This window comes from Neolamprologus multifasciatus, chromosome 6 (assembly GCF_963576455.1).
Source record: "Neolamprologus multifasciatus chromosome 6, fNeoMul1.2, whole genome shotgun sequence".
Lineage (NCBI taxonomy): Eukaryota > Metazoa > Chordata > Actinopteri > Cichliformes > Cichlidae > Neolamprologus > Neolamprologus multifasciatus.
In genome coordinates this window covers 34,493,524-34,506,560 of record NC_140444.1, presented here as the reverse complement: position 1 = coordinate 34,506,560, position 13,037 = coordinate 34,493,524, and the positions used below count along the sequence as shown (strand labels likewise).

General features: G+C 41.1%; 1 protein-coding gene across 12 annotated transcripts in view; it reads left to right on the top strand.

The window, feature by feature from the left end:
* The first annotated feature begins 432 nt into the window (after positions 1–432).
* The window catches only part of cacna1ab (calcium channel, voltage-dependent, P/Q type, alpha 1A subunit, b), a 159,281-nt gene continuing 146,676 nt past the window's right edge, over positions 433–13,037 (top strand). For 8 of the 12 annotated variants that reach the window (XM_085164312.1, XM_085164314.1, XM_085164309.1 and 5 more), the window contains exon 1: positions 434–2,571. In XM_085164312.1, the coding sequence (XP_085020438.1) occupies positions 2,273–2,571 (299 nt within the window). In that variant the 5' untranslated portion in view covers positions 434–2,272. Of the gene's footprint in view, positions 2,572–13,037 lie in introns of all 12 variants that reach the window. The other 4 variants (XM_085164310.1, XM_085164308.1, XM_085164317.1 and 1 more) reach the window with 3 other exon arrangements.

Here is a 13,037-nt window from a genome sequence, read left to right as displayed (position 1 = left end):
CTGGAAGGCTAGACTGAAATTGTCTGGAGATAAATTCCTTGTATGTGCCCCAAGCTCGTCTGTGCCCATGGCAAAACCTTGTGCTCAGCCGGGTGGGTTTGAGTAAACAGTGAACGAGGCGAATTGGACTGCGCCCTTGGTGCTTTTGACACTTGGCTACTGACAATGGAAGCCTTCCGCATGTGTAAATTTTAACATCGGTGGTTTCATGATTATCATGTGTATAAGCTCGTGGGAAATCAGTCTTCCAGAAATCTGTCTTTTGGCCTTCCTGATTTTATCTTCACACACGTGAAGTTTTTCACTCACTGTGCTGAAAGTTAAGGCGAGAGATGCCGTACCTAAAAGTGTTGCCCGTACATCTCCGTCGTGCGCTATGGGGAGTGGGCTGGAGAGGGGGAGGCTCCGGGGAGGCGCCGTGCGTCGTGCGCTGCAAGGCTTGGCCTCCGATATGTGCGCGGCGCTCGGTTCCCGTTTGACTGATCAGATGCTCAGCGCGCGGCTAAACACCGACGGCTGACTAAACTCAGGAGAGCCACTGAAGCGCTCGGCTGGTCGTGTTTCTTCGTTTCCACGACTGTTCTCCACGGAAATACAGCCTCCGGACCCACTGCGCGTTGGCTCAAGTCCCCCTTGGGGGTCGAGGGAGGAAAGAAGTAAAGAAAAAAAAGAACGATAGGGAGAGACTCCTAGAGAGAGAGAGAGAGCGAGAGAGAGAGAGAGAACAGACGCTGGGCTCTGGCTCTGCGGGGCTGGCCGCTTCTCTGTGGTTCGGAAAGCCTCGAGGGCGATGCTGCTGGGCGGGGATCTTACACAGTTTCTGCCCGGTGGCGGAGGAGAAGATGCGAGCTGCAGCTACAGAACACCCGCAACGCCACCGTCGTGTTTTCAGACCAAGAATTGATGATGGTGATAATGCTGCCTCCCCCAGCGCTCTTTTTCTGCTCCTCCGGATCCCTTTCGCCCGGGATTCTTGTTCTCCCGACACTGGATTATAGATGATTGCTGTGGACACTATTTTTTTCTTTTAATTTACATCAACTCTTTTTATTTTCCGAAGCGAGGCGCAGGGAAAAGACATAAATTGGCGGGCTGAGGACCGGTGTATTTTAAAAGCGGTTTTTTATACATTTATTTTTTCATTTTTTATTTTTTGCCTCTCCAAGTGCGTGCAATCACGCCCAAAATCGGCGACCGACGCCTTGGCGGTGAGGAGGAGGGGGGGAGAAGAAGAAGACGGAGGAGGAGGGGGAGGAGGGATGCCGCACCGTCCATCACCAAATATCAACAAATGTCACCAGGCTCGGATTTTGGGGAAGCCCCCCTCGGCTGGCGTTTGCGTGTAACCCGAGCAGCAGTGTGGTGGCAGTGAGAGGCTGCAGCGGGACTTTCTGCCGCGACATATCAAACGTTGCAGATCTATGGCACAAAATTAAATGAATTATTAAAAATTTCATTCGTATCTATTTCTATTTTTATCACCGCCGGGAAAAAAGGAGGTGGAGGAGGACTTGGGAAGGGGGGAAGACAACTGCAGATCCTGTCAAGATGCACTAGGCTGGTGAGAGAGGGGGGGAAAAGACGCAGTCTCAAACTAGGATAGCCTACTTAGTGGAGATGATCGCAATATTTACTCAAACGCACAGCTATGCATCTTTATGGCGTTATTCTAGGATAATCGGTGTTTTGTTTGCCCGATGAAATGCAAGAAGCGATTCGCTCTTGGAGAGGGTTTTCCTAACCAAAAAAATAAATACAAATAAACACACACAAACAAACAAACAAAAACCAAAATCAACAAAAAACGGAATGTCTTAGAGGGAAAAACGCCGATTGTGTGACAAGATTTTCCCTTTTTTTCTCACAAATTTCTGGCCACCACTTAAAACCAATCAGTTTTTTTTTCTTTTTCTACAAGAGAACTGATTTTCCAGAAATTCCAGAAATACATCCCTCCGTTTCCCATTCATATTCCAAACACACGATCACAGACACCGTGCGCTCTCCCTCTCCTCTTCACCCTCCCCTCTCCTCCTCCTCCCCCTCCTCCCTCCCTCTCCAATCACAAATGGAGGTATCTTCTCGGCGCTGAAGATCTGGGAAGGAGACAGAGATAGAAGGAGAAAAGAGACTCGAGATAAGCCAGAGAAAGCCCATCTCCATTCTGCATGTGTGTTTGGAGCCGAGGCTGATGGGGTGGTGGCATGTGGAGGTGTCACTCTGAGGTTCCCCCCCAGCACCTTCCTAACCTCTGGCGTTTGGTGTCTGCAGAATGGCGCGTTTTGGAGACGAGCTACCCAACAGGTATGGAGGAGGAGGAGGAGGTGGTGGTGGCGGTGGTGGCGGGGGTGCCGGCGGACAAGGGGGCCCCGGCCGTGGCGGCAGCAGGCAAGGGGGGCCCCCCGGAGCGCAGCGGATGTACAAGCAGTCGATGGCCCAGAGAGCCCGGACCATGGCCCTGTACAACCCCATACCCGTCCGGCAGAGCTGCCTAACGGTCAACCGCTCCCTCTTCCTCTTCAGCGAAGACAACGTGGTGAGGAAGTACGCCAAAAAGATCACCGAATGGCCATATCCTTTCATAGCAATGCCAAGCAGACTGCCAAGGTATCGCCGCTGCTATGTTGTGTGGTGTGTTGGAGTGATTGGCTAGGTGTGGCCTAGTGTGGTGTGGAGTGGATTGGTGCTGAACTAGCCAATGGAGGATGGGCGCCAGAGCCGGTGTGGTGATTTGCAGTACGATGTACAGTGTGTGTGAGAGTGTGAGTGTAATATGTGATGTTTCTGTTTTCTCTTTGCAGTACTGTGAAGTGTTACATGCTGTGTTGATCTCCAGTATGTGCGGTGTGTGTTTTGCGGTACTTCACAGAACACATGATTCCATCTCGTTCTCTCTTTTCGTTTTCGCTGCTGTTTCCTAACCTGCTGGCCGCAGCTTATCTGAGTCCACTGATGGAATGAAAGATGATCTTGATGATGATGGCGGTTGTCATGACACCGGCAGTCGCAATCATGTTGATGCTGCTGCTGATTAAGGTGCATCTTGAATAGAGCATTTAGCTCAAACCTGTTACTGAACTCGTGTGTGTGTGTGTGTGTGTGTGTGTGTGTGTGTGTGTGTGTGTGTGTGTGTGTGTGTGTGTGTGTGTGTGTGTGTGTGTTTTCGGTCGTTGTAGTCAGAGCTGAGTGCTGATGTCAGCATTTTGAAGGCTTAAGCACCATGCAACCAGAAGGGAGAGGAAATGACTCTCTCCTACTCTCCCTCTCTAATTACTATTGACCATATATGGGTGGCCTATGGCTCATCCAACAGGACAGCATAGGAAAAAGCTGTAATTGTCAGGACAGGTCGGTCTGCTGCTGTTGGAACACTCTCATGTAGCCCACTATTATATCTTGTGTATAAAAAAAGAAAGGAGATGAAGCATACAGTACACGTTTGAGACTTTTTAGGTAACTGACAGGAAATGAGTGAACTGAGTCTTTTTGAAGTGGACCAGCTATGCTTTTTCTTATTTCTTACATATATTTTTCCTATAGGAGTAAAGATATCAGCACTAGCAGCATGTCCAGAGTGCCTAGCGCATGTTAGTTGGATAAGCGGTTCAGAAAGTGGATGGATGGATGGATGCTGTAATAACGGTGGATAGTTTCAGGCAATGTGATCGGCACATGTGCAAGTATTCTCTATGAGCCAAAACCTCAAGTTTCGGACGGTCTTTGCACTCTTGGCCCTTTTTGACGTCAGAGAGAGCAGAGCATCTCTAATCTAGCTCCTCTACCTCTTATTAAATAAGCCCCGCCCACCTGCTGTTCACATCTTAGTGTTGCAAGGGCCAACTGAGCAGAGCAAAATAAATCAGCTGTGTGGGGAGTGGGAAACTGAGCTAAAAGCGCTTGTTTCAGACAGAGCTGAACTGAGGGGCTGCAGGAAGGCCTATACCATAAATAACGACTATTTTTAAACTGTGACTCATGCAGAGCTACTCAAGTCAAAGAATAACAATTAGCAAAATAGAGCTCCTTTAAATCGAAACTGATATAGCATCAGTGACGTCACGATACAGCATCTTCAGCAGCTGCAAAGATTTTAAAGACAGAAAATAGAAACACGCATCCAGGCTGACTCACTGTACTATTTTCTTTCTAACCTGGAGAGGCTTATTTTTCTCATTCATTAGTTCACCACTTGTTTTCTTAATAAAACAATAAATTATCTAAAAACAATGTTAGCTAATATTGGGGGGGGGGCGGGGGGGGCTCTTTGCATGCTTGAACTGCTCATAGTACGATTTCCTACTTTTGAGTATGTTGTTACTTAGACCACCTGCCTAAATTCCACATTCAAATCATAAAATCGTAGAATAAACTTAACAGTACATATAAAAACATCTTGGAGATCAGCTGATTAATTAAACTGCCAAGGCTTTTGCCTTTATTTGATAAAGCACTGCGGGAGTGAATAGGACATTCAACAAAGATCCCAAATTGTATTAGAATCAGTGATTTAGTAATTATATGGGATATAGACCACTAATCCATGAGCATGAGTTATGGCTCAAACCTGTCCAGTAGTCCTGCACTGAAACAGCCTAGACACAGGGTTCATTTGAGCAAATCTTTTTTTCAACTCCTCTGTTGTTTCTCACTTTGCTGTCCGTCACTTTTAGTTGGAGGCAAGATCTGCAAATCTGCCATTCACCAGTCTTTGAAGAGATATAGTTGGAGTTTCGGCAGCTGCTTCACTACAAGTGTAAAATGCAGTTTAGACAGAAGGCACAGGAATGTTTGTTATACGTACTTATTTATGTTCCTGTTTACACTCTGTTGCTGTTTATCATGTTGCCACCAGGGATGTTGCAGAGAAACTATATATGCAACATCAACACCCGGCACATAGCTAAAAGTAACATAAGCCTATCGATACGTCAGTCAGGCTCTGATTTTAAGGAACACGCTGAATTTTGATCTGTCCTGTTTGTGGTTTTGGTTTTTTTGTATTTGTCTTTTGTGGTCACTACCTTTACCTGGCATTTCTTTTCCAAACTCGTCCATGCCTCAGTAGCGATGCAGAACCACGATTCATTTGTATTCAGCCCACAAGTTTGGGAACCACTTCGCAAATTAATCCATGAGAAAAAAAAAACATTAGTTTCAGCCCCTGTAATGAATAAGCCTTACCATAACAGCATAAAGTTCCCTCCTAGTTTGCATTAAATGCTTTGATGGAAAGACAGTTTGCGTGGAGAAATGACATCAAGTGCCAAATTTAGTCAAAGAGGCTGGCTGATGGTGGGAAAGGGTGACTTACCCCAAACACATCACCTACCTTGCCCCTAACACCACAGGTCTTTTATGGTGAGCTTAGAGTATGACATCCCTCATGGGAATTCTTCCATCTAGTTTCTAGTGCTGTTTTTAATAGTTTCTGCAGTACTTTTTACAGCATGATTGTAACTGTTAGAGGGGAATGAGTGTTTTAGCTCATTTAAAAGAAATAAAAAAAGGAAATAGTAATTTTCATACTAACTGAGAGGATACAGAGTAACTACTCTCACAGGGCTTTACTCGCTGAGCTCGTCTATTTTTAGTAGGTAAATAAAGAGCCAGGTCACATGAGAATGTGCCTGTATGAGAGAAACAATTCATTTGTGGTAGTGATGCCTGTGGTGTGTGTGGTATCTGTGTGTGTCTGTGCGCAAGTTTTATTATCGTGCTTTTATGCTTTCAAAAAAGTCTGATCACTAATATTCTGCAACAGAAATGTTAAAAGAGCTGTTTTTTTTTATTAGAATCTAAAATTAGCAAAGTTAGAATCTGTTAAAAAAAGAATCTGATGATGATCAGTAACACTCCCTTCACCTGTTAGCAGTTTTAATGTTGTGTACGTTTCCTATAATCTGGTCTCACACTAAGCAATTATAAAATAAAATGACATATAAGATACCCAGTGGGGAGCAGTGCGTGTTCAGAGGGTGAGGGGGGATTTATTAGACGAGAGAGGAAATGCTGTGTTTTGGCAGAGTGCCTTCATAAAAGTTCTTCATATTTCTGCCAAAATGTTTTGGCTGTTCTGCTGGAATGAAAACATTTTATTTATTTATTTATTTTTAGGAAATCCATCATCCTACTAAAATAGCTGAGTTTGCTCTCACTTTACAGCCTTTGTTTCACCTAATGTGTCCTGGTTTCAGTGGAAAATGTTTTTACCATTAAATAAGGCATTTTTAATGGTGTTACTGTGAGATGAACATGGGAATCATGTCCAGGATAATGGCAATAAAGTTTCATTCTATATCCAAAATTCTTAAAAATTGTTAAAATGTAAATTTAGAAAAAGGGGGAACAAATGATAAGCAAAGGATTAAAAATACAGCTTTTAGAAATAACAGTTAATGTCCAGGCACCATGAATGGGGGCAGTACCAGGACTCAGGACTCTTCTTCTTTCTTTCACACACACAAATCATAACCTGATTTCTCTAACATTTGTAGGAACAATCAGACTACATTGGTTTCACCACAAGAATCAGCACAATAGATACGTTCGTTTTTAAAATATAACCATAATTAAAATCATACCATTAAAAAAACATATGACTTTCTTTAGCATAAACAATTGTGAGGTTATTTCACTGATTGAATTTATTTTAAGTTGTAATAGCTAAAGTCAGCTGAATCATTGGTAGATTATTTGTTAGATATAGGGATTTAATACATTTCTAACTACATAGGAGGTGTCTGTATGCTCTTAGCTTTTGTTCCAGTTAAAGTATATAAACATATACTTTACTTTGTAAAGTAACTCTGTCTTTCACAGTTCCTCTCCAGTCAACTGTAGCTTTGTTTTCCAACTAAATGTAAGATTTTTATTCCTCAAAGATGTTATATGGATGCTGTGATGGAGGTGTAGTGTTACATGCAAAAGGACTATAATTCAAGCAATCGATGTTTTTAGTAATGAATCCCACATGGGTGGGTTTAGTTTTATAAAGAATGTTAAATATCAGGGTTAGGGTTATGTAATCTCAATGTAATTTTGGATTTTTTTTAGTAACTCAGCAAAGATGTAGTTGCGATTCAAAGCTTTGCAGATGACTGCATCTTGTCACCAGGGGGCAGCATCAAGAATATGTGAAACAGCTGGCAAGAAGGGCTGATGTTTTTTGTTTGTTTGTTGGTCCTCTGGCTAAGCCTCTGTTGTGGGCAAGACAGAAGTCATAACAGACAAAGAACTTCTTGTAGTGGAGTGAAACCAAGTGTTACAAACAATACAGACTCTTCACCACAGATATTTGTCTGCGGTTCACATCTGCCAAGGATGCTTTTGTTTACCTGAAACAGTGAGAAACAATAGCCTTTCCATATTTAAGTCTCTAAAAATAGAAATACACCATTAAGTGAAAATTTGTTTTGACCCATGTGAAGCTATCAGCAAATGAGATCACAATGGCATTGATAAATGCCGTTGGCATTGATAAGTCCTGGTATGGGCCCATCATTAAGTTTCGCTAATGATTTACTTACCTACATTTCTACGTTACCAGTGTCCTGTCCCATTCAAGGGTGATGACAGCAGTACATTTTATATGCACTTATTCACATTTTCACTAGAGGTAACTTAACTGTGCACAGTAAACAGTGCACAAATTACTCATGGGGTCGATTTCAGTGCACTTTCACCTGCTCAAGTGTCCAAACATGCATCATGTGGAAGCATCTTTGTCTGTTTTTACTTTATATCAGTTGATTTTTTTTTCCATTGGAAAACATTTTCAAATGCAAAGAACATCCACTTCCTGATTTAAAAGTGCAGTGAGCATATCCCAGCATGCTGCCATCTGTACAGAGCCAGGCTGTGTTGGCTGGCAGGCGCTGTGGCTTCTTCCACCAGAGACCCAGAGGACTTCATTATACCTCCCTCCCTTTCCTTTGCCTGCATTTCCCCATTCCCTCTCGCCCTCCCTCCCTCTCCCTCTCTCCACACTCCTTTCATCTCCTCTTCTCCACTGCACTTCTCTGCCTGAAATCCAGTTTTAAATCTTCTGTCCTCCATCTTCTCTCTTTTTTGCCTTTTTTTCCCATTTTATCTTTACACAGCTGTCACTCTGAGTCTAATTTAGTTTAATGTAGGGCCAATATCACCAGAGTGTACAAAAATACATATTAAGTGTCATATATAAGTGTCATAAGTTTTAAATGTAGCACAGACTTAACAGAATTTGTGTTTAACAGGATAAATGAAATGCAAATGAATGCATATTCAGGAGTTGGGCATCACATCAAGAAAAAACAATCGGTGTTGTGAATTCCCTTGTGCGCTGTCGTAAACCGCCGCAGACAAAGAGGGTGCTACAAGATGATGTAATCTAATAGTGCCAGTAAACAAACCCAAACTCTGTGGGAAACATGATGCAAATATGGCATTTCTGTCCTTTCATGTAATCATTTGGGGGAGTCACTGGATACAGCATCCCTATAGATCCATCTAGTCAGATCCAATGTTTTTATCTGTGCAGGGTGGTGTTTCTGTTTCCATCTGTTTCATTTCATTATTTTTAATCAGTACCTTTACTAAGGTGACTGGTTTGTTTGGCATCATGACACAAAACAGGAGTTTCTCTGTTGAAACGTGATCTGTCTAATAAATGCCATAGGAGAGCTAATAATTAGCTAACCAACGTCATGGGCGGGATTAAAAGTATTGTTAGGCACTCCTTGAACTGTTTAGAAAAGATGGATGTGGTTTCTGGGTCTAAAAAAGTGAAGCCAGTGTAGAAGTTACAGCGTGTAAAATTTCATTTCTCGATGTCAGTAAATTAAACTCAACTGAATCTTACCCATCCCAATTCAAGTTCATGGTCTTAATGAGGGTAGTTGCTGTAGGACAAAAATGTTTTAGTCAGCCTAGAGAGAGAAAATATTAACTGTAGACTGTATAATGTCCACAGACATCTAATGTGTTTCTTAAAGAAAACAAATATGTACACAATATATTTTTACCAGATTTTTATAATGTCAACACTTAAATCAAGAAATAAAAGACAGATATTTTTTGGTATTCTATGTTTTACTGCTGAGTAAACTTAAAAACTCTGGGCAGTTATCTGCTAGTTAGGTGCTATCTGTGCTGTCAGTCCACTGCTTACTTCAGGTGTCAATGGCCAGTGAGAAGAATCCATATCTATTTACTCTGGAGGAGGCTAAAAAACTTTGTCAAAGAAATCCAAAAAGAGTCAATGAATCAGTGAATCTCACTTCTATGTGATGGCAGCAACACTGTGGTGAGTTTTTGAGGACATGCTCAACTTTTCTGTCGGTAAGTGCTGCTCTGTTAGCCTATGTTAGCCGCTAATAGCTCTGTTAGCCTATGTTAGCCGCTAATAGCTCTGTTAGCCTATGTTAGCCGCTAATAGCCTGTGTTAGCCGCCCTTAACCTGTGATAGCTGATGTTAGCCTCTATTATCTACTGTTAGCCAGTGCTAGTGAAACTTTCTTTGAAGTGGCTGTAAAATTGTGGGATTTAGTGAATGAATTCTCATATAATGTTTGAATATAATCAAGCTGTTCATTAGATTGAAAGTGTGATTTGTAGAACACTAAAGCCTAATTAGCTGCTATAATGTTATCTTATAGCCAGCTGTTGTTATTTAGCCAGCTCATTGTCAGCTGTTTAACTTGCTGACAGTCAGGAATAAATACATGTTTGTGCACATTTGCATGTGTTAGAGCAATGACATCAATTGAGGACATGAGGCTTGACGTGAGAATACAGAAGATAACATTTTATTAAGATACCAGTCATTTTGTCACTGCTTTGGTGAAGGGGACCCCTTGTTGGATGATAAAATTAGCCTCTGCACGCAAACACCTATGAGTGTCTTGTCCTCTGCCTTTGACATACAGGCTATGAGATTAGTCAGTGATGTCCTTCATGGGCACTGTATCTGACTTCCAGAACCCGGCATCCACTCATACCTGTTTTTAATGGATTAATTCCAAGAGAACACATCCATTTATTGGAAAACATAATTACACACTAATCAATCTATATTTGTTACAATATGCTTATTTTCTATTAAATGAACTCAAAAAGGGACTGACTGTACCTTTAAAGTTACATTCTTTCTAATAGTCAGCAAGGAGCAACTAAGTATAAGAGAACAGCCTCCCTTTAACCGTGCCATCAGTATCCATGCCATGAGTTTCTGAGTTAACCATCTCAATTGCTATTTTAATTTTTTATTTATGATAACATATTTATCACTTTGTAATTTATGGCTTCTATTGGAGTCAGAAAGACAAAATAACAAGAAATGCTTTAGTCTGGTCCTACTTTGTGACTGACAAGTCACTACTTCAAGTGTGCACTCACAAATTTCATCGGCAAGACATGATGGCAAAAACGCATAGCTCGAGGCTTCACGTCAGGATTTCACTAACAAATGGGTGATGGGACAGTTTAAATCTAATATTAAAAAAGAAAAGCAGAAGTGAAGTTGGGTTGGAAGAAACTTATTATCTGGTAAGCCCCAGACTACAGAAGCGTAGAGCTGCCACCCAGGTAAAAGAAAAATAGAGCTATATCACGTTATAACCTGAAAACTTTATTGTTCTAACAGTATACTTTTCATGTTTGTACAATATAATATAACATTATTACAATATACATAACTATCACATTATAACAAAAAAAAATTCACGTTCTTACAATATGAATACTATTTTGTACGAGCGTGATAATTATATATTATTTGAACAATAAAGTTTCCAAGTTATATGTTTTATTTTTCAAACATGATATATATGTTTGCCTTAAAACACAGTGAAGTGGAAGACAGTGCAGATCAGAGTTCAAGAAAATGGCTTGTTTATCAGAATTAGTTAATAATTAACTAATTAATTAGTTAATTATTTTATGCTTGGATTGAGGCATGGGGAGATTATTTTATATCGCGATAGTTATGTTTATTGTAATAATGTGATATTATGGTGGTCAACGTGAAAAGTATATTGTTAGAACAATAAAGTTTTCCCATTATAACGTGATATACTTCTATTTTTGGGTGGGTGGCAGCTCTACGCTTCTGTACCAGACTGCATTTTTTAAAATCTTATTTTATTTACTTTTTATTCTAAATTGCCTCATAAGGGCAACTGCAGGCACCCACCACCTGTCTTCACCACAGGATGTCTGCAGAAGTAGACATAGGCATAAAGAGGCTCAGGCCACAATTTACATGTGCACATCAGGAGAACTGCACATTAGCCACATTAAGAAAAGGAGAACCGACGACAAAGCAACACATTAATCACATGCCGCCAAAAGCAGATCAAGTGAGAGACAGAGCTGCACTGATTAATGATCCTTCTACAGGGTCAGTAGGAAACCTTCTTGCGACTTTTATTTCTTATAGAAAGATCTTTTTGGTCATTTTTATGATCTCGGCTTAAGCTGGCCTAAATTGGGCCTCAGTCTTGCTCTTTAGTGAGTTGTGAACAGGGCTGGCTGTAAACAAAGGTAAAGGCGCACTAGATTTACCTTGCAAAACAAATCTAGAGCTTTCTACTGAAAAGTGACTACAAAAAGTAAAACCAGATCAGTCGCTCGTTTTTCAGTCCTAGATCTGGATTGGATGGTCTCCTTTTTAATATTCAAGAAAGCAACTGAAACTTTTTTTTAACTACTGTTTGGTTTGTTACATTTTCCTTTTCTTTATATCACATTTAATGCTTCAGTTACACATGTTATTCCTGATATTACGACAGCCAGTGACATTTATATTAGAGTGACCCATTTAGTTTTTCCTAAACTTGGCAAGTAAGAAAATGTGTCTCTATATGTTGTCAAAGCAGCATACCATCAAACAAGGTGACAGTGTTGGAATCTCTCTCTCTCTGTCTGCCTCTTTCTCTCTCTATCTTACCATCTGTCCAGGGCATTTGTTGTCTGTGTGGGTTTCACACTTTCCCAGCTGGGTCCTGGCCACACTGCCTGGTATCATGTGAGGGAAAGATATGTGGGGAGAGGTAGCAAGTGTGAGGCCTTGAGAGAGATTAAAGAAGATTAAAGAAAAGATTAAAGACAGCCCCCACCCCTCAGTTCCCCTACCTCCACCCTCATCCCCCCCCCCCAAAAAAAATAAAATAAAACAGTGATCAGTCAGTTCACCTGTTCACCATATTTTTAATGAACATCAGAACATAGTTAAAATTGCCCTGAAGAAATCTCATGTAGATAAAAAACACAATGTTCCCAAGGACTGTCTGTCTTTTTGTTGTTCAACTCTAGTTGATCAACAACTAGTGATCTAGTGATTAAACATTCATCTGAGATTGCAGTTGTCTGAATCTGTGTGTACATGAGCATCTTCGTGTGCAAACGTTTTCATCCATAGGATCAAAAGCATATAAAATGCTTGTCTCAGTCAATAATATTGTCCCAGGTGGAAGGGAAAAGCTCAAGCTGTTTCAAGCACTGTCACTTTTGCCAATCAAGACAAATAAGATATAATAATGTAGATGGATTACTGTAAAAGTGTGAAAATACTGTCATTTAGGAAATTATTATATCTCGGCTTAAAGAAAGCTAGGGTGGCTGTGGCCCAGGTGGTAGACTGCTAATTAGGTCCATGGATTGATAGGCAGGTCCTCAGGCCCGCATGTCAACGTGTCCATGGGGAAGTTGCTGAACCATTAGAGTGTGAGTGTGTGTGTGTGTGTGTGAGTGTGTGTGTGTGTGTGTCTGGGTAAATTAGAATGTTAATAAGAAGTGCTATATGTAGAAAGGATGCAAATTGTCATGATCCTGGGTCCTTTCGACCCAGCGTTTTGTGTTTTGTGTTATTGTGATTTTGGTTCTGTTCTTCCTCAGTTTAGTGCATAGGTGTCAAACTCTGGCCCCCGGGCCACATTTGGCCCGCAGTGTAATTACATTTGGCCCGCGGAGCCATACCAAATTACTATTGCTGGCCTACTGGTATTATACAGCTAATATATATATATATATATATATATATATATATATATATATATATA